Source organism: Rutidosis leptorrhynchoides, chromosome 10 (assembly GCF_046630445.1).
Source record: "Rutidosis leptorrhynchoides isolate AG116_Rl617_1_P2 chromosome 10, CSIRO_AGI_Rlap_v1, whole genome shotgun sequence".
NCBI lineage: Eukaryota > Viridiplantae > Streptophyta > Magnoliopsida > Asterales > Asteraceae > Rutidosis > Rutidosis leptorrhynchoides.
The window spans coordinates 128379463-128401245 of record NC_092342.1 but is presented as its reverse complement, the minus strand read 5'-3'; the positions used below and the strand labels follow the sequence as shown (position 1 = coordinate 128401245).

General features: G+C 35.4%; 1 protein-coding gene across 1 annotated transcript; it reads right to left on the bottom strand.

Annotated features, from left to right (window-relative positions):
* Positions 1 to 2795: 2795 nt before the first annotated feature.
* On the bottom strand, positions 2796 to 4162 carry LOC139870613 (uncharacterized). The gene is made up of 2 exons (XM_071858395.1): positions 3875 to 4162; positions 2796 to 3302 (listed from the first exon to the last, which is right to left on the bottom strand). The coding sequence occupies exons 1-2, from the start codon at positions 4160 to 4162 to the stop codon at positions 2796 to 2798; spliced, it is 795 nt and encodes a 264-aa protein (XP_071714496.1).
* Positions 4163 to 21783: the final 17621 nt, after the last annotated feature.

The window sequence follows — 21783 nt, the reverse complement described above, 5'->3', positions numbered from 1 at the left end:
CTAAATTCCATCTTCACATACTTACGTGCATTAGCTTGAAATCAAGTGAATTTAACCATTGTTCATAAGTAGGACACAACCACCCTTTGATAAGAGTCGCCCAATCCGGATATATCCCGCTGTCTAGGTAATACCCTTTAGTATAGTGATGTCCATTGACATCAAATGATGCGGGTGTAGCAATTCCTTTCTTAAGTTCATCAAACAAAGTAGATTGGTTTAAAACATTCAAATCATTGTTGGAACCCGTCATCCAGAAAAATGCATGTCATATCCATAAATCATATGACGCAACAACTTATAACAAGATCGTAGGACGTTTTTGGTCACCCCTGGTATATTGTCCTTTCCATCTTGTAAGTAACTAGAGGGGGTGAATAGTTACTTAATTCGATTTTTTAAAACTTTTTCGATGATCAATATGATATGAACGATACTTGATCACGTTAGTCAACTCAAACTCATGTGTGGTGTGTTTTATGTTTGTAATGATGCGGAAAGTAAAGTAAAAAACATAAACACAAGGATTTATAGTACTTCAGATGGATGTTAACTAATCCTCCTTAATCCACTCCCCGATTCACTAATCAGAATTTTTTGCTTCACTAAGCACTTTTCTCCACATCTGTGGAGATCCGATTTACAAGCCTTGTACTTCTTCTTAGACCACAAACCTAATCCCTCTATCTCTTTGATGGATTACCTCCAAGTTAGATTAACTTGTCTTCAACTTGGACAAGTATTAATCTCCAGATGATATTAATCAACTCCCTAGTTTCCTTTAAGGAAGATGATAGCTAAGCTAGCATATGCCTCTAATTACAAAGTACAAAGACTTTCCATTTTTCAATGATGACAATCCTAAGACAAATCTAAGGATTAATACAACACTATGTAAACTCACAAAGATAAGAATTTGAATGTAAGTTTACAATGACCCTTTTATAATCTATGAGATTATAAAACTTCTCTTGCTTTAATCACAAACATATGTAGAAGTATTATGTTCTTGTGATTCTCTGATGAATTTGAGTTGTAGCATGCAAGAGGTCCAAGTCTTCAAAGTTCTCCAAGTCTTGCTATTTATATGGAGAGAGATAAAATGTATCCGTTGCTGCGACTGGGACAACGGTCGACTGTAGGTCGACCGCACGCGGTCCAGTCCAAAACTTCTATCCGTTGTATAGCCGTTTGAATCAGTTTTGAACTCTAATCTTTTGACTCTTTACTTCATTTAATACCTGTAAAAGATACCCAACATCCTATACAAGTATATATGCATTAAGTGTTCATTTACCTTGGATATATTGCCTTGATAGTGACTTGTCATGCTTAAAGTGGAAAGTCTAACATTTTTGGATACAAGTCATGATAATCATTTGAGGCAATTTCAGTTGTGTCATAACCTATTTTATGTAATTAACACAATTGCTAAAGTCCTATTGGTTGGTCAATATGTCATTGATGACAATAATCCACTTTAATCACAAAGCACATTAGTATTCAATTTTAAACTTGTTTGTGAATTAATTAAGTGTGTTCATGATGTCTTAACAATTTAAGTAAGTGATATCAATTAAGCATGTTATAAGACATCAAGTTAATCAATGCTAAACCATTCTTAAACCTGATATTAGACTTAAGCAAACATATGTGTGTTAATGATTCTTTATCCTTTTAAGATTACTAGATTATGACATATTAAGTATTATCCAAGTAGCATAAGCATATATTGAAGTAGTCTAAATACAAGTTGATAGATTTCCAACTTGTAACACATAGCAAGATAGTTCATACATATACATATTAAGTAACTACTTAGCAAGTTAGCATTTAGCACTTAGTCAAATAATACTCATGTATTAATAGCAAGTAGTCAAGTAATATTCATGTAATGACTAGCAAGAGATCTCTAATTAATCTAGGATTAAACATATAGTGATACCATAGCATGAACTAAGGATATGCAAGTTTTACTTGCAAAGTGGAATTTGCAAGATTAACGTATAAGTATACATTAATGTCCAACACATGTACAAAGAAGGAGCAACTCTTGGTTGGGACTTGATGGCCATTCTAGGTATGCCTAAATATATTTTAGATGTACATATTTTCCTATAACACTTATGTGTTATCCCTTAATCAAGGCTTAATCATCATTAAGGGTCATTAGGTGTGATTAACCAAGATTAGTGTTCTAGTGACCAAAATCCATTGGGTATGAAGGAGGCTACTATTCTAAGCATGTTTAAACAATTTTCATAAATTATTATTTTTTATGAAAAGCAAAATATCATTATATTAATAAACTAAAGGAGCATGCGATAACATGCTAATTACAACTGACATAGAGCTATACAATGGAAATCAAGCACGAACTAAACAGGAGGACTAGTACATCTAAACATGCAAACAGAACTTAATCGCCAATTAACCATGATCATCGAAACTTTTTGGATTTAACAACCATTGGCCCCAATCTAACGATAACTTTCGAGACCTTCTGGAGATCCAATTGAACGATTTTATTTGAATTCGGTTTAGAGCCATTGGATCATTTCCTTTTTTTGTTTTGAAACAAGGTGAGATTTAGGTTTTTCCATATGGTGTATCTGCAAACCCACTCGATGGCCTTCCAAAGATTAGATTGATTTTGAGCTTGTGATATGCTTTGAACACCTTGGAACAATTCTTGTAAATTTGAGTAAAGTAGACGATTCGTTTGCCACCATCGGAAGACACGTGACTAAAGATCTATTGTGAATGGACATTTGATGAAAATATGCTCAACCGTTTCAAATGTCGTTGTTGCAAACCGGACAAAGAACCGAATCTAGATTAATTCCTCTTTTATCGAGTTCAACCCTAACGAGAAACCTTTGATGCTTGATACGCCACACGAGAATTACTACTTTTTGCGGAAGAGATCGCAATCTTGACGTATATGATGAATGCGAATGCAATGGAAGCAGCTTTGAATCAATGAGCTTGGCTAAGATTAGAGTCGAAAAAACACCACTATCGTGTAGATTCCACGACCATCTATCTTGCACTCCATCGGCAAATTTAAACTTTTTGATTAACTCGGTCAATTCAATCAATTCTGTTGAAGTTCTACTTGTAGGAGGCCGAATCCGATTCCAATTAAAAGTAATGTTTGTGCCATCTCTGATAATTTTTTCCTCGGTCATTACTTCTTTCTGCGATTCGAGATTGAAGAGTCTGCCAAACCAGGAGCTCAGACATTTGCTATCTATCCATAGATCAAGCCATAATCTAGTGCAATCACCTTTGCTTACAAGCTACACAAAAGAGTTAGAAAAAGCAATATCTAAACTATTAATGTAGTAGCCTACTTTTCTAATATTTTTCCAAGCCGAACTCAGACCCGGACCTTGAGAATTGACATGAGAATCCAAACCCCCATCCCGCCTGTAGATGCTTGAAATTACTTGGACCGAAAGAGCATTTTTCTCGTTGAGAAAACACCACCACCCCATTTTCCCAAAAGTGAAAGATTTTTCGCTTTAAAGACCTAATGTTCAACCCCCCGCCCTCATAAGGAAGTAATATGTTTTCCCATTTAACCCATGATATTTTAGAATTTCCCCCGACCCGCCCCAAAAGAAATTACGACGTAAACCTTCGACCTTGTTGATGACGCATGATGAGCACGGAATAGGGAGAAGGCGTACAATGGCAAACTACATAGCACTGATTTTATTAAGGTTAAACGGCCCCCGAATGACAACGTTTTTGCTTTCCAATCTTCTAATCTTGAATGAAACTTTTATATGTACGGTTCCCAATCCTTGTAGTTGTTCATTTTTTTTCCTATAGGAAGACCCAAGTACGAAATAGGCATGGAACCGACTTGGCAGGCATATTTATTCACTATGTTTTCAACAGTTTCTTTTTGCAACCCCAATCCATATATGCAACTTTTGGCTAGATTCACCCTTTGCCCTGAAAAATTTTCAAAATATTTAAGAACTTTGAATATGTTGCTAACATTCTTTTTGTTCCAATCTCCCAAAATAATTGTATCATCGGCGTATTGGAGATGGGAAATCTCAACTTTGTCCACCCCGACTTTCATTCCATTAAACAAATTAGCCCCGATTGCTTGCTTTATTAGAGCGTTCATACCTTCGGCTACCATGACGAATAAGTATGGAGATATGAAACAACCCAACCCGTATTCCATACGATAAATTTTTTTTTATATAATACACATTTATGCGCCAATTAAATATGTAAACCATTCCACGAGTTCCATTTAAACGTACGACGATTTAAATGTTTACAAAAGGCACGAAAGCCATTAATTAAGTTCAATACAAGTTTGACCCCTTACAATGATAGTTTATAATCCAAACGACACTCGAGCATGGTTTGGGACTAAACTACCCAAAAGGTCAGGCCAACTTCAAAAGCTATCCCAAAAGCACCCCTGTCAACACAAACGGGAGATAACTAATCCAACCGTATGCCCTTACCCTTGTCCAAGCCGGAACCTATAAAATGGTAAACAACGAGAGGGTAAGCAATGCTTAGTGAGTGCAACAATTATACATACACATATATAACCTATCCATTTGCACTCACAATACCAAATACCTCATACGAACTTGTAACTCAAATAGCATGTCAACATAAACATAACACCAACAAGTCGTACATTATCACGCCACTTCGTTAGCATATACTCAACTCAACATGTATATATAATATGCTAAACAAATCAACAATCTCACTATGGTTAACCAATAATGCTATGGTGCTACCGGCTCGTGGTTCACACCATACGCTCGAGTTATACTCTTTTATAGTGCTACCGGCTCGTGGTTCACACTCGATGCTACCGGCTCATGGTTCACATCTTAGTTTATAGTGCTACCGGCTCGTGGTTCACACTCGATGCTACTGGCTCGTGGTTCACATCCCATCCCACACATGTTATGGCACTACCGGCACGTGGTTCATACCATAACATTCACAAATAAACACGCCATATACATGAACGCATAATTATTCCACTCACCTTGTCACAAGGATGAAGATTTACCACTTCCGAGCTTCAACGCAATGTACCTAAATCATTAAGTGCACATTCAATTTCACAACTAGTGGGATTAACCATAATACTCCCACTTGAGCATTTAATGACCCAAATTGCATTAAATGACTCAACTGCTCACAACCGCCCATACATGGCCAAGACTCGACTTTAATCACTAAGACTAGTGAATTAAAGTCTATTAACTTCAATTAACACAAAACTTAGGGTAATCCATACCCATTTCATCCCATTAGGTCAACTAGTACATTTTGACCCATTTTATCTCACTTAAACTCACAATCAAGTCAAACTCGCCCATTAACCCTTCTTTCATAAATATTAAAGTGCATTAGTGACTAACAATACCAATTGACACTTACAACCTCAAATCACAAGGCCAAAACCCTAGATTGTGGCTATTAGGGTTTCATTACAACAACATAACCCAAACTCACCCATTTTACCACCCAACGGGTCTTACAAATCTCTAGTACCCAAAACCCTAGTCATTAACCAATTAAAACTCAAAACTTAGAGTTAGAACTTACCGAGACTATCAACGCGTAGCTAGAGACACAAGGAACAACTTTAAATCTCGCTCCAAAGATCAACCCTCAATCCTTCACTCTCAAATCTCACTTATAATTCAAATGGGTTTTAAGTTTTGGAAGAGAAAAGAGAAAAAGAAATGAATTAAATGAATATGTGGTGGAGAGTTATTGCTCCCATCAGATCCACATGTCAATTTACTATTTTGCCCCTTAAAACCACTTAAAAAGATCTTAGTTCAGAATCTGTCCAGCAGAATTGCCGCGGCGCGGCAAGTTCGTCGCGGCGCGACATATAACATAAAAATTTACCCTTCTTAACTCAACTTCTGATCCTGGTTTGCTTGCTTTGCCGCGGCGCGGACCCATTTATCGCGGCGCGACCTAAGGCACGATCTGGTCAGCTCGACCATCTTAAACACAAAAATCGTTTTACACAACATTAAATTCATTCAAGCTTCCAATACACGTCTAACTCTCATATCTAAGTCTCACAAGACTTAACACTAACCGAAACTCCTTTAAGACTTATTTACGCACACATTAATAAGTATATATATATATATATATATATATATATATATATATATACAATTACGCATAAACAACGAGTTACATACGTACAAATGATTAAGTATGTACCTTTCGATACGTACGGGAAAAACGGGATGTTACAACTCTCCCCCACTTGAATCGGAGCGCGTCCTCGCGATCCAAGCCGCATGACAAGAAGGAAGATAAACCAACACAAACTCTTCGGGCTCCCAAGTAAACTCGGAACCCTTACTACGACGTCATTGAACTTTAAAAGTTCTAACCTATTTACGTCTCAACCTTTTGACCTTCTCATCAAGTATGGCAATCGGTTCCTCGATATATTCTAACTTATTATTTAGCTCAATCTCTTCTAATGGCACCCAAGATGAATCATTCGCTTACGGAGATGGGAAACATGAAATGTATTATGGATCCCTGCAAGCTCTTTGGGTAATTCCAAACGATACGTGACTTCACCAACACGAGCTAAAATCTTAAATGGTCCAATAAACTGAGGAGCTAACTTTCCTCGTTTTTGAAATCGAATAATACCCTTCCATGGCGAAACCTTGAGCATCACCATGTCACCTTCTTGAAATTCGATCGTTCGTCTACGCTTGTCGGCATACGACTTTTGCCTATCTTGAGCCTTTTTCAAATGCTCTCGAATAATATCAATTTTGCTATTCGTCTCTAAGACCAAATCGGTACTTCCGATTTCCTTTTGTCCCACTTCACCCCAACAAATCGGGGTTCGACACCTACGCCCATAAAGCATCTCATAAGGTGGCATCCCAATACTAGTATGATAACTATTATTGTACGAGAATTCCACCAAAGGTAAGTGCTCGTCCCAACTACCACCAAAATCGATAACACACGCACGTAACATATCCTCCAAAGTTTGATTCTTACGTTCGATTTGACCGTCTGTTTGAGGATGATACGCCGTGCTCAATTTCAATTGTGTACCCATATCCTCATGAAACTTTTCCCAAAATCGAGATGTAAAACGAGTATCTCGATCCGAAACAATCGATATAGGAACACCGTGTCGAGAGATGACTTCCTTGATAAACAACTTAGCCAAGGTCTCCGACGATATCGCTTCCTTAATGGGAAGAAACAAAGCACTCTTCGTCAGTCGATCAACTATAACCCAAATCGAATCAAACTGGGTTCTCGCCATTTTAGGGAACTTTGTAATGAAATCCATGGTAATGTGCTCCCATTTCCATTGCGGGATTTCTAACAGTTGTAACTTACCATACGGCTTTTGGTGCTCGGCCTTAACTTGCAAACACGTGATGCATTGCTCAACATACTTCACAACAGCACGTTTCATGCCTGGCCACCAATAATCTTTCTTTAAGTCAAGATACATTTTCGTTGCGCCCGGATGAATGGAATACTTTGACTTATGTGCTTCATCTAGTAGCAATTGTCGATAATCTCCCATCTTAGGCACTCACACTCTTCCTTGGAAAGACAACAAACCCCGCGAGCCTATAGTAATGAACTCTGATTGTCCCACAATTCACTCCGCATGCTTGTTGTGAACGTAAGCCTCTATTTGAATCACTCCGAGTTTTTCAAGAAAATCGTTAGTAATAATCATACGTAACAATCCCAATCGTAACGCCGGGTGATGACTCTTTCGACTTAATGCATCCGCGACCACGTTCGCCTTGCCCGGATGATAAAGTATTTCACAATCATAATCTTTCACCACATCCATCTACCTACGTTGACGATAATTCAAATCTCGTTGATTAAAGAGGTGTTTCAAACTCTTATGATCCGAATAAATCGTACACTTGACACCGTACAAGTAATGGCGCCAAATTTTCAACGCATGCACAACCGCCGCCAACTCAAGATCATGAGTCGGATATCTCGTCTCGTGTTCCTTTAATTGTCGAGAGGCATAAGCAATGACTTTACCTCTTTGCATTAGAACACACCCGAGTCCAATTAACAAGGCATCACAATAAACCATCATGTCTTCCACCCCTTCCGGCAAAACTAACACCGGAGCTTGACATAACTGCTCCTTTAACAATTGAAAAGCAATTTCTTGCTCGTTCTCCCAATTAAATCTCGCATTCTTCCTTGTCAATTTCGTCAACGAAGAAGCGATCTTAGAAAAGTCTTGGATAAACCGACGATAATAACCGGCCAATCCGAGAAAAATTCGGACCTCCGTAGGCGTAGTCGGTTGTCTCCAACTCTTCACCATCTCTATCTTCCCCGTACTACTTGAATACCGTCTTTGTTCACAATGTGACCAAGGAATTGAACTTCCCTTAGCCAAAATTCACATTTGGAGAACTTAGCATACAACTTCTCCGTCTTCAATACTTCACGCAAATGACGTTCATGCTCTTTCATACTTTTCGAGTAGACTAGTATGTCGTCAATGAACACAATCACCGACTTGTCCAACATAGGTTGGCACACTCGGTTCATAAGATCCATGAATACCGCCGGTGCATTCGTAAGACCAAAAGGCATAACTACGAACTCAAAATGCCCATAACGTGTTCGAAAAGCCGTTTTCTCAATATCTTCCTCACGGACCCGCATTTGGTGATAGCCGGACTGTAGGTCAATCTTTGAGAAGTACGTCGCACCTTGGAGTTGGTCAAACAGATCATCAATCCGATACAATGGATAACGATTCTTGATCGTCACTTTATTCAACTCCCGGTAATCGATGCACATCCGCATACTACCATCCTTCTTTTTCACGAATAAAACCGGAGCGCCCCATGGCGAAGCACTCGGTCGAATAAAACCCTTCTAAAGCAACTCTTGGGTTTGATTTAACAACTCTTGCATTTCCGTTGGTGCTAAACGATAAGGAGTTTTAGCAAAGGGAGTAGCTCCCGGAACCAACTCAATGCGAAATTCAACTTGTCTTTCCGTCGGAACACCCGGTAACTCGTCCGGAAAAACGTCTTCGAATTCACTAACCACCGGAATTTCATGAATAGGTGGTGACTCATCGCGAGCATCAACAACATGGGCAAGAAAAGCCATGCCACCACTAACAAGAAAACGACTTGCCCGTGCAAAAGTGCATATCGGCACAAGTCTTCTTCGTTTATCACCGTGAATAATTAACTCTCCCCCACTTGGGGTCTTCACACGTATAAACCTTTCATGGCATGCAATATCGGCTCTATTTTGATCGAGCCAATCCATACCAACAATGATATCAAAATCGCCCAAAGTCATAGGGATGAGATCAATTTTAAAGTTTTCGGCACCAAAAATGACATCTCAATTCTTACACACATCAACCACTAGCACCGTCTTGCCGTCTGCTATTTTGACTTCTACCGGACAACTTAACTTAGCTAACGGTCTATCAAGTTTAGGCACAAATTTTGGAGACACAAACGACAAATTTGCACCGCTATCAAATAAAATCCTTGTCGGATTAGAATTAACCATGAAAGTACCTGAGACTACTTCGTTTGATTGTTTGGCTTCGTCATTGGTCATCAAATAGTTGCGACCCCTAGCCGTGCCTGCTGCTTTCTCTAACCGCTTAACGTTATCCTTATTCAAATCGGGGCATTCCTGCCTCTTGTGCCCCTCTTTACCACAATTAAAGCAAGTGACTTTGGTTGACGCCTTGGTGCAATCACGGGCCATGTGTCCTCTTTGATTACAATTATAACACGTGGGCCCGAAACCCCCGGAAGCACCCTTCTTCACACTATTAACGCTTTCGAAGCCTTTCTTGTTCTTTTTATTGGAAAAGTTCGAATGACTCGAACCTTCAAACTTTCTTTTAGAAAAAGTGAAATCACTCTTCCTTGGAACCTCTGGCTCAAAAACCCGAGCCAACTCGAATAGCTCTTCAAAAGTCTTAGCCATTCCCCGGCTAATCTTACCCTTTAAATCGTCGCTCAAGGTACGGTAGAAATCTTTCATTAGCTTGTGGTCGTCACCAACATATTCTGGGCAAAAACGAGTCTTTGCCAAAAAGGTAGACTTGAGAGTAACCAAGTCCATTGAACCTTGTTACAAATGATGCAACTTGTCCCGGATTCTATCAAGGTCGGAAGAAGTTCGGTATTCTTGGAAGAATTCTTTCTTAAACTCCTCCCATGTCAAGCTCATGCATTGCTCTTCACCATACAAATTTATTTTATCGTCCCACCACAACTTGCCTTCTTCACGTAACATGCTAGACCCATATCTCGTCTTCTTCTCGGGAGGACACTCCGTGGTACGGAACGCTCCCTCGATATCAAAAATCCAACAAGTGCTTTTCAATGGATCCCTCACCCCATTAAACATCAGAGGTTGAGTATCCTTGAAATTCTTGTAGTGGAAGTCCCGTATTCCTTCACCTCCTTCACCGCGAGGATAAATGTTTCTAGCATCAAGGGCCTCTTCGATAGTGGCCTTCATTCGTTCATTTATCAAATTGGTCACTTTGCCCATCGACCGAATCTTGGAAAACCTTTCGGACAGAAAATCCGCTTTTAACTTTTTAAAGACGGCCTCAACCTTAGCCGAAAATTCGGCGTCCTCGCTCGTACTTCCGTTATCATGATCGGGACCGTTTCTCGTCTTCATTCTATAAAACGGAATAGGTTAAACCATGTAACGAAAAGACATAACACGTAAGTATATACATATACTCCACATTACCCCATCTTGCTCAACAATCGTCGTACATTACTCGTTTGACACGATTTGCTCTCGTAACAACGGTAGCTAATCGTTGTTACGCGAGCACGTCGCATTAACTCGCTATTACAACATCCGTCTTACTTGATGATTGCTAAACACAATACAAAACAATTAGCACAAGGTTAGTTCACATAAACCAAGGCACTAACAATTCCCGATTAGACCCAAAGTCCTACAAGTCCCGCATAAAGCGCTCACACAATAAAGCCCAAGTCTAGGCACCTATCTTAAGTTGCCTAAATCCCTTAGACCATGCTCTGATACCACTTGAAACAACCCAACCCGTATTCCATACGATAAATTTTTTTTTTTATAATACACATTTATGCGCCAATTAAATATGTAAACCATTCCACGAGTTCCATTTAAACGTACAACGATTTAAATGTTTACAAAAGGCACGAAAGCCATTAATTAAGTTCAATACAAGTTTGACCCCTTACAATGATAGTTTATAATCCAAACGACACTCGAGCATGGTTTGGGACTAAACTACCCTAAACATCAGGCCAACTTCAAAAGCTATCCCAAAAGCACCCCTGTCAACACAAACGGGAGACAACTAATCCTCCGTATGCCCTTACCCTTATCCAAGCCGGAACCTATAAAATGGTAAACAACGAGAGGGTAAGCAATGCTTCGTGAGTGCAACAATTATACATACACATATATAACCTATCCATTTGCACTCACAATACCAAATACCTCATACGAACTTGTAACTCAAATAGCATGTCAACATAAACATAACACCAACAAGTCGTACATTATCACGCCACTTCGTTAGCATATACTCAACTCAACATGTATATATAATATGCTAAACAAATCAACAATCTCACTATGGTTAACCAATAATGCTATGGTGCTACCGGCTCGTGGTTCACACCATACGCTCGAGTCATACTCTTTTATAGTGCTACCGGCTCGTGGTTCACACTCGATGCTACCGGCTCGTGGTTCACATCTTAGTTTATAGTTCTACCGGATCGTGGTTCACACTCGATGCTACAGACTCGTGGTTCACATCTTAGTTTATAGTGCTACCGGCTCGTGGTTCACACTCGATGCTACCGGCTCGTGGTTCACATCCCATCCCACACATGTTATGGCACTACCGGCAGGTGGTTCATACCATAACATTCACAAATAAACACGCCATATACATGAACGCATAATTATTCCACTCACCTTGTCACAAGGATGATGATTTAGCACTTCCGAGCTTCAACGCAATGTACCTAAATCATTAAGTGCACATTCAATTTCACAACTAGTGGGATTAACCACAATACTCCCACTTGAGCATTTAATGACCCAAATTGCATTAAATGACTCAACTACTCACAACTGCCCATACATGGCCAAGACTCGACTTTAATCACTAAGACTAGTAAATTAAAGTCTATTAACTTCAATTAACATAAAACTTAGGGTAATCCATACCCATTTCATCCCATTAGGTCAACTAGTACATTTTGACCCATTTTATCTCACTTAAACTCACAATCAAGTCAAACTCACCCATTAACCCTTCTTTCATAAATATTAAAGTGCATTAGTGACTAACAACACCAATTGACACTTACAACCTCAAATCACAAGGCCAAAACCCTAGATTGTGGCTATTAGGGTTTCATTACAACAACATAACCCAAACTCACCCATTTTACCACCCAATGGGTCTTACAAATCTTTAGTACCCAAAACCCTAGTCATTAACCAATTAAAACTCAAAACTTAGAGTTAGAACTTACGAGACTATAAACGCGTAGCTAGAGACACAAGGAACAACTTTAAATCTCGCTCCAAAGATCAACCCTCAATCCTTCACTCTCAAATCTCACTTATAATTCAAATGGGTTTTAAGTTTTGGAAGAGAAAATCGAGAGAAAAGAGAAAAAGAAATGAATTAAATGAATATGTGGTGGAGAGTTAATGCTCCCATCAGATCCACATGTCAATTTACTATTTTGCCCCTTAAAACCCCTCAAAAAGATCTAAGTTCGGAATCTGTCCAGCAGAATTTCCGCGGCGCGGCCAGTTCTTCGCGGCGCGACATATAACATAAAAATTTACCCTTCTTAAATCAACTTCTGATCCTGGTTTGCTTACTTTGCCGCGGCGCGGACCCATTTGTCGCGGCTTGGCCTAAGGCACGATTTGGTCAGCTCGAACATCTTAAACACAAAAAACGTTTTACACAACATTAAATTCGTTCAAGCTTCCAATACACGTCTAACTCTCATATCTAAGTCTCACAAGACTTAACACTAACCAAAACTCCTTTAAGACTTATTTACGCACACATTAACAAGTATATATATATATATATATATATATATATATATATATATATATATATATATATATATATATCTACACAATTACGCATAAACAACGAGTTACATACGTACAAATGATTAATTATGTACCTTTCGATACGTGCGGGAAAAACGGGATGTTACAAGATAAGGGATCGCCTTGTCAAACCCCTATATGTAAGGTGGAGATCCATTTACTAACATTGAGATCGAAGGAGAAGATATGCATGCTTTAATCCAATCCCTCCATTTAGAATCAAATCCGAATCTTTCAAGCATTTTTAGTAAGAACTCCCAATTTATGCTATCGAATGCCTTTTCAAAATCTACTTTAAGGATTAAGCCTTTTTCTTTCTTTCTTTTTACCTCTTCAACCAATTCATTTGCAATTAGAACATCGTCTAAGATATATCGACCCTTTAGAAAAGCGCTTCGTGGATTACCTTTTGGAGTCTTCTTGACAAGATCTTGGCTATTATTTTATATAAGCTTCCAAACAAACTTATTGGCCGGTAATCACCTAAGTTCATTGGAATGTTCTTTTTGGGGATCAGGGTGATAAAACTCGTGGTGCAACCTTTGGAAATAGACTCTTTGGACCAAAACCAATCCAGTGCCTTTTTCAAATCTTCTTTGATCAACCAAAAGAATTTCTTATAAAAATTTAGGTTGAAGCCGTCTGGACCTGGAGCACTTGAAGAATCGCACTCATTTATAGCATCCCATATCTCACTTTCCGAAAATACCTGTTCTAACATATTTGCTTCCTCACTAGAGATTGACTTTAACATCAGATTATTTATAGAACTGAAATCAGGAACATTATCATTCGTTTCTTCAAAAAGCTTGCTGAAATAGCTGAGCACTTCCATTTTAATATTTTGTGGTCGTTCATCCCATGACCTGTTAATGTACATCCCCCTAATATTCGTCTGACTGTATCTTCTTCAGATGCAGGCATGGAAAAAAGACGTGTTATCGTCCCCCTCAACATCCCATTTTGCTCTTGCCTTTTGCTTAAGCATACTTGACTTTTCTTTTTCTTTTTTCAACCATTTTACTCTCGTTTGAAGCCATTCTTCTCTTTCAGTTTCTGAGATCGATTCATCATCTGCCTTTTTTTTTTCTAACTAATCGGATTGAAACTTTAAAGCCTTTATCTTGGCATCTATTGCCCCAAATTTATCTCCACTCCAAATTCGAAAGGCTTCCTTAACATGTTTCACTTTATCCCTGAAGTTGAAATTCGCTCTGTGACCTTTTACTGACTTGTTCCATGCCTCGGATATAACCTTTTCCACATCATTTGATTCCAAACAAACCTCAAAAAATCTAAACGGCTTAGGCCTGAAATCTTCGATGCTGTTTCTGAGTAGTATGGGACAATGGCCTGACGGGTTTCGATCAAGTGCTATAGCTGTAACGTCTCCCCATGATTTCAAAAAGTTTTCACTAACCAAAAAATGGCCGAGCTTACTAAACTTTATCCTATTATCACATATGCGGGTAAATCTTTTCCCTAATAATGGAATTTCGATCAGTCGGCTATTATCAATGAAACTATTGAATATCTTTGCTCTAGCATCGATGTACTTGAAATTTTGTCTTTCTTCGATTGACCTCACTTCATTGAAATTGCCACCTAAGACCCACTCAACATTTGGAAGACACAATACCTGATCGAGAGTGTAACACCCCGTCAAAAACAATTATCGACGATGTTAACTCTGGTCCCAATGCTTGGCTTGACTTCTATGTAACAGCAAAGTTTTACAGCGGAAGCAAAAAGTACCTGAGAATAAACATGCTTAAAAAGTCAACACGAGGTTGAGTGAGTTCATAGGTTTGTCATAATTAATGATTTTGATGATAGTAATAGATCACAAGATTTCAGTTTCCATAAATATCCTTACACCGCAGTGTAATAAAAAGATTTCTACAACCATGGGCACCTGGTAACAGCCTTAACGATAATAATACAATAATGAATACCCCTGATGTCTATGGAGCACCGAATCAAGTGCGATAAATACCCTCAAAGTACTAAACATCCGTTGACTGCTAGCGCGACTAGCCCGGATGGGGTTGTCAAACCCGATAGATCTATCAATAGGATTCGACCCTCGAAGTACTAAACATCCGTTGACTGCTAGCGCGACTAGCCCGGATGGGGTTGTCAAACCCGATAGATCTATCAATATGATTCGCGCCTACGGTACAGAGACCAATAGATTAAGTTACCAAGCTAAAGGAATATTTGTGATTCTAACCCACGTAGAATTAAGTTTAATACTTATATTTATTTTGTATAACAGATATAAAATAGTGCATGTATTCTCAGCCCCAAAAAATATATATAAAAAGGGAACTATGAAAACTCACGATAAGATACGATAGTTTGTAGTAAATATGTGTATGATGGCACTGAACAAGTGCAGAGTTGTCCTCAGATTCATGAACCTATATCAAGTATATATATTAACACATATACTCGTAATTTGAATAAGTTTATATATTTTGTATCTTAAATTATATATCTTATATATTTAATTTCTGTATACAAAAATGATTAATACTTATATGGTTATGTTAATATATATATACATATATATTTGATTATTATTATATTAAAAATACCTAACTCATTATATTTGAATATTTATCTAAAAATTGTTAATGTGATTATTACATACTTTTATGTAATATTGCTTATGAACATATAAATAATATATATTTTGTAAAATACTATTAATAATAGTAGGTAAAAGTTGTATTTGATTATAATGAATATAATAACAACACTAATATACTAGTCATAATAGAAATAATAATAATAATGATACTAGTAGTAAAAATAATAATAATAAGAATAATAATATAGTTTTAATGATAGCAAAAATGATAATTTTTTGTAAAAATGATAATAATGATAATACTTTTTAATAATAATAATACTAATAAAGATAATCATTTTAGTAATAATAATAATAATGATAATACTAATAATTATAATGATAATACTAGTATTTATAATGATAATACTAATAATTATAATGATAATACTAGTATTACTAATAATAATACTTTTAATAATAATAATACTAGTAACAATAATTATAATTATAATAACATTAGTAATAGTAATAATAATAATAATAATAATAATAATAATAATAATAATAATAATAATAATAATAATAATAATAATAATAATAATAATAATAATAATAATAATAATAATAATAATAATAATAATAATAATAATAAAAGATGAAAACTAACTTAGGAGCCCTTTCTAAAAAAAATGCCCAAGACGGAACTCGAACTCGCGACCTCTCTCTCACCCATAAACACCCTTAACCATTACTCCGTATCAGTTTTTTTGATTTATAACACTACCCTAAATATATAACCCGTATATTTCTGTTACAATTCCTTCTTCTTCTTCGTTAACTCGATCGACCAAGAATCAAAACCCACTTCGATTGTAACATTTGTTTTAGATTTGATACATAATTAGGAACTACTTATTGAGGTGATTTCCATTAACAGCCACGAAAAAAATAAAAAAATTTGAAGAACAGCAAGTAGCCGCTGTCGCTACTTCTTTTTAAAAAAAATATTGATTTTGATTTTAAAAACGTTTTAGCCCTTGATTCCTAAATGAAAAAGGTTTTAAATCATTCCTAGAAACTTTAGGAATCATCAATTTAACTTAAATCATAACGGATAACACGAATTTAATGATGAACAAAAAGTTGACTTTTAAAAACCAAAACTTTGACTTTGAAATTTGAATTCGTTAGAAAGAATTGGGACTTGAAAGTTTGCAGATAGTTTGAGTATGTGATTCCTAACAAGACTGTATTTTTACATTTTCAAATGGTGATCGAATTCGAGGGTTGGCTAAAAAGCTCAAGAACAGAGGTTTACAAAGAAAAAAAATATATATCTGTTGATAAAATTGATAATTGATAATGCGAGTGGAAATTCGATTGTTTTATAACAAAATGGGCCGACAAGAACAAATCCTTGGCCAGTAGAAAATATACTCAGATGATTAATATAAAACTGGTCACGATGAAAAAAAATAAAAAAAAATATAAAGGCAGATCATGGAAAAAGAAAAAAAATAAAAGCAGTTACCTAATCTGCCTTTTTTATAAAAATATTTGAAAAAAAATAAAGAAAGTAGATGCTGGATTACGTTTAGTTAAAAATTCAAAAGCAGTTAGGATAACTAATCAATATTTGTATTTGTTTGATTATTATTAATAATTAATAAATATAAATATATTAATAATAACACTTTTAATATTAATACAATTAATAATAATAATATTAATAATAATAATATCAAAATAATACTAATAATCAAAATAATAATCAAAATAATAAAATGATTTTAAATATAATAATTTTTGATAATAATAACTATATAATATTATTAATAAAAATGATAAGTTGTTTTAATATGATATTTATAATAATTTCAATAATTTTTGTAAAAGTGTCAATATTAATAATATTAATATTGATAGTAATATAATAAAATTAATTATGTGTATCAAATTTCATATCAGTATATTATTATTGAAAATAATAATATTGATATAAATGTTAAGATTTGTGAAAGTAATAATAATATGAGTATAACAACTATGATTTAACTTGTAGTTTGATATATTAATATTGCAAGTTATTATTTATATAATAGGTATTTATATATTACATATTTATTTATAACAATTAAGTCAAGTTTATATATATATATATATATATATATATATATATATATATATATATATATATATATATATATATATATATATATATATATATATATATATATATATATATATATATTTACTATTATTTGTTCGGGAATCGTCGAAAACATTCGAAGATTAATTGAATTCTTGAAAATAGTTCAAAAATTTTGATAGTTGGGATAACAGGCTTTGCTTATCGTATCAAAAATCTGAAGTCATATAGAGATTTTGGTTAAAAATAAGTCAAAATTTTTCGGGTCATGACAGTACCTACCCGTTAAAAGAAATTTCGTCCCGAAATTTGATCGAGGTCGTCATGGCTAAAAATAAAAATGTTTTCATGACGAATATGAGTTGATAAATAGAGTTTTATCACCGTAGATTAATATGGATAAAACAATTTGATTATAGGAAGAGTATAAACGAATCTATCGTAAAATAGTGAATGAAAAAATTAAATGTTCGCCTTAACTTTTGACGTAGTCACGATTGATTTCCGGAATTCAAGGGATTTAAAGAAATCTTCATAATCTTTATAAGATTTGATTTTCCGGTAATTAAGGAAATTGGGATTTTCTTTGATTAAATGTGGTAAATTGTCTCGGTTGCCGTGTCTGGCATTTTGCTATAAATTAGCTTCTTTCATTTCATTATCTTCACCACTTCTATACTTTCTTTCTCGAATCATAATTTTAAAAGATCTGTTAATATGCTCAATCTCATATTGATACTTGTTATAATATTGACGATATATGCAGTCTTTCTTCTTTTTTATTTACCACCAGAGGAATCTGTTTACTTCTACTACGCCCTTGGGGTTATAATGTTTTTAATTCTCCCGTGTCTTTACGTTGCAATACGTATTTATATACACGGTTTATAATTTATGTGTTATTATCAGGCTTTATATTTTTCCTTATATTTCAGAGCTATTTGCCTTTTTATTCTCTTCTCGACTCTAAGTAAAGCGAGTAATGGTCCAGAATTTGTAGGTATGAAGTTTCGAATGGACCTAATGTTCTAAGCATAATATCACGATTTGATTTGGTAAATTACCAGAATTACTGAGGATAGAACTATCAAGAATATATTTTCTTGATATGTTCATTAAGTAGAATGTAAGAGTCGTGTAACATGGCAAATGATGATTATAAAGTCTATGAATCATCATCTTCCATTAAAAATTTAGCATAACTTACTGTAATATAATCACGTTGGCCTGACGTCATTATATTATACTAACTCATGCTTCAATTCCCAACACTTCTTCAAAACATTTATAATTTAAACTTGAATTTTACTGAATATAGAAACTAATACAGTTTCCTTTATGATATAATAAAGATATCGCAAAGAGATAATTAATTGCGGACAAGAATCGTTATGAAGATATCTTCAAAAATATAGAGGATATTTATAATGAAGGATACGATGATATCTTAGAATTTCTAATATCGAAGGATGATAAAGAAGATTTGTCCGTAAAGGTTTAGAGTCAGGAGCAAGGTATTCGTTAATGACTTCAGCAGATACTGAATCATTTGGATTCTTTGAAGGCAGATTTAGTCTTTGTGATTTGTCCACAGCCTCCTTCATAGTTTGCTCAATCCGTTTTCCAGTTCCAAATCTGAGCTTATACCATTCTTTATCATCAAACTTTTGGTCCTTAAGACCTTTTACAATTTTGTTGTTTCCTATGCATTAATGCAGTCATATTTGAACCATCGGTTATAAATCTGAGATGGTTTCAAGAAATTTCGTTTTTAGATGATTAAACGCTAATTGTAACCGTCAACGGATCTAATGGTTGACGAATAGGCGTTGTTGATTTCAAAAGTAATGAATGATAATTTCGGTGGTTTGATGTGATAATTCATCATAGAATACGAATGAATATAATTCAGGAATGTAGTGATCTTTAGGAAGATAACACTTGCTAGAGTTTTAATTGGATTCTGATATGTCAAAATATGTAGTGGTTGTTCTTTAGTGAACGAATACATATATCTTGTAAGTAGTATAGTTACTGACTATTGAATCAGAATTGAAGAATGTACAATGTAACATATTAATGTGAGATATAAATATTTCTCGGGTATTACCTACTCGTTAAAATATTAACAGTTTGTACATCGGAATATTTAATTACAATCTTTATGAAAATATACGTACATTTTCCTTCAGATGTAATCATGGATTTAATGAGTTAATATAATATTAAACTCATTTGATTTATGGTTGAAACGAGAATGAATAATCTCCAAAACCTTGGAGATTACATAATCGTCGCGGAATATTTCTCTAATGAAGTTATGAATCAATACTTCATCGTTCATTGTTATTGATATTCCTCGGTGAATGATGTTGATGATCGTGGAATCCTTGTGAACTTCGCAAGGCACGAATAATATTCTCTAAAAAGTTTCGAGTACATCGAAAATGAAAATATACAATCAAACATGTATTCGAATAATACACTTGGTTTATTATGAAATGGAATTCATTGAGTTGAAACAGAGATTGTAGTTAATGATGGTTAAGTCATTAACGAAGGATGTACATCATAGCATATTAGTGATATGAATTAACCAAGTAGTACATACTAGTTAAGATTCACACGTAATAGCTTAGTACGAAAAGATTTATTATTGTTCCAAACCATATATATATATATATATATAAAGTACACATATATAATTCTTCAGGAAGAATGAGTCAATACATCTTAACTCATTATTACTAATATTCCTTGGTATCTATGGGGCGTATGATGTTGATATCCGAGGTACCGAGTGTGATGTTGAGGCGTGGGATGTGGATGTTTTTGTTGGTGGTGATGATGGTACTGGTGGTGCTGATTATGCTGCTGGTGCTGCTGATGCTCTTAGATTTTGCACCATATTCTCCAGAGCCACTACTCGAGTGCGAAGCTCGTAGACTTCTTCTATTATTCCGGGATGATTGGCGGTTCGGATGAGTGGATGAATAAGATCTAGAATTTTGGATATTATATACTCGTGGCGGGATATCATGGAAATGAGGGTGAAAATGGTATTCCAGACTGGTTCGCCGGTAAGTGCTTCAGGTTCTTCACCAATAGGGCAATGTGGTGGGTGAAAAGGATTACCTTCTTCACTTCTCCATTGATTAAGTAGACTACGAACCCATCCCCAATTCATCCAGAAAAGATGATGACTAATTGGTTCGTTTGTTCCGGTTACGCTGTTATTTGAGCTCGAGAAGTTCGAGGAATCCATATTATGTGTTTGGAATAGGGTTTGATATGAAATGGGTGCTGGATACTGAATGATATATTAGTCACCTTGAATACGTATATATAGCAAAAAGATTTCCGTAATTTACGGAGAAAATTTAGGAAAAGTGTTAGACAAAGTCTATTGGGATAGATATGATAAGATATGATTTGTCTATACTCCATTTATGCAATAATTGCAGTATGACGTGTCTAGATTAAAAATGATAAGTATGTAATCAGATAAACTTTCGATTAAAGACTTTCAATTCGTAATGGCCTATTCAGGTCTAGGGGCTTGAGCTATAGGATCCTTTAAATCGGTAATCCAAACCCTTCCATTCTAGAGTTTTGTAGACGCCACTCGTCAAGAAAATTCAATGATCAACAGTAACGAGAAAGCAAAGATTTTGAAAGTAATGAATATGAATAGTAGAGATTTCAAGAATCATGGATAACATTTTATGTAATACATATGTAATACACAAAATCATGATAGATGATAAAGGAATGTCGAGAATTTCAGAAATCATGAATGACATCCCTCGGTTTCACCAACCGAGGTGATCTTATA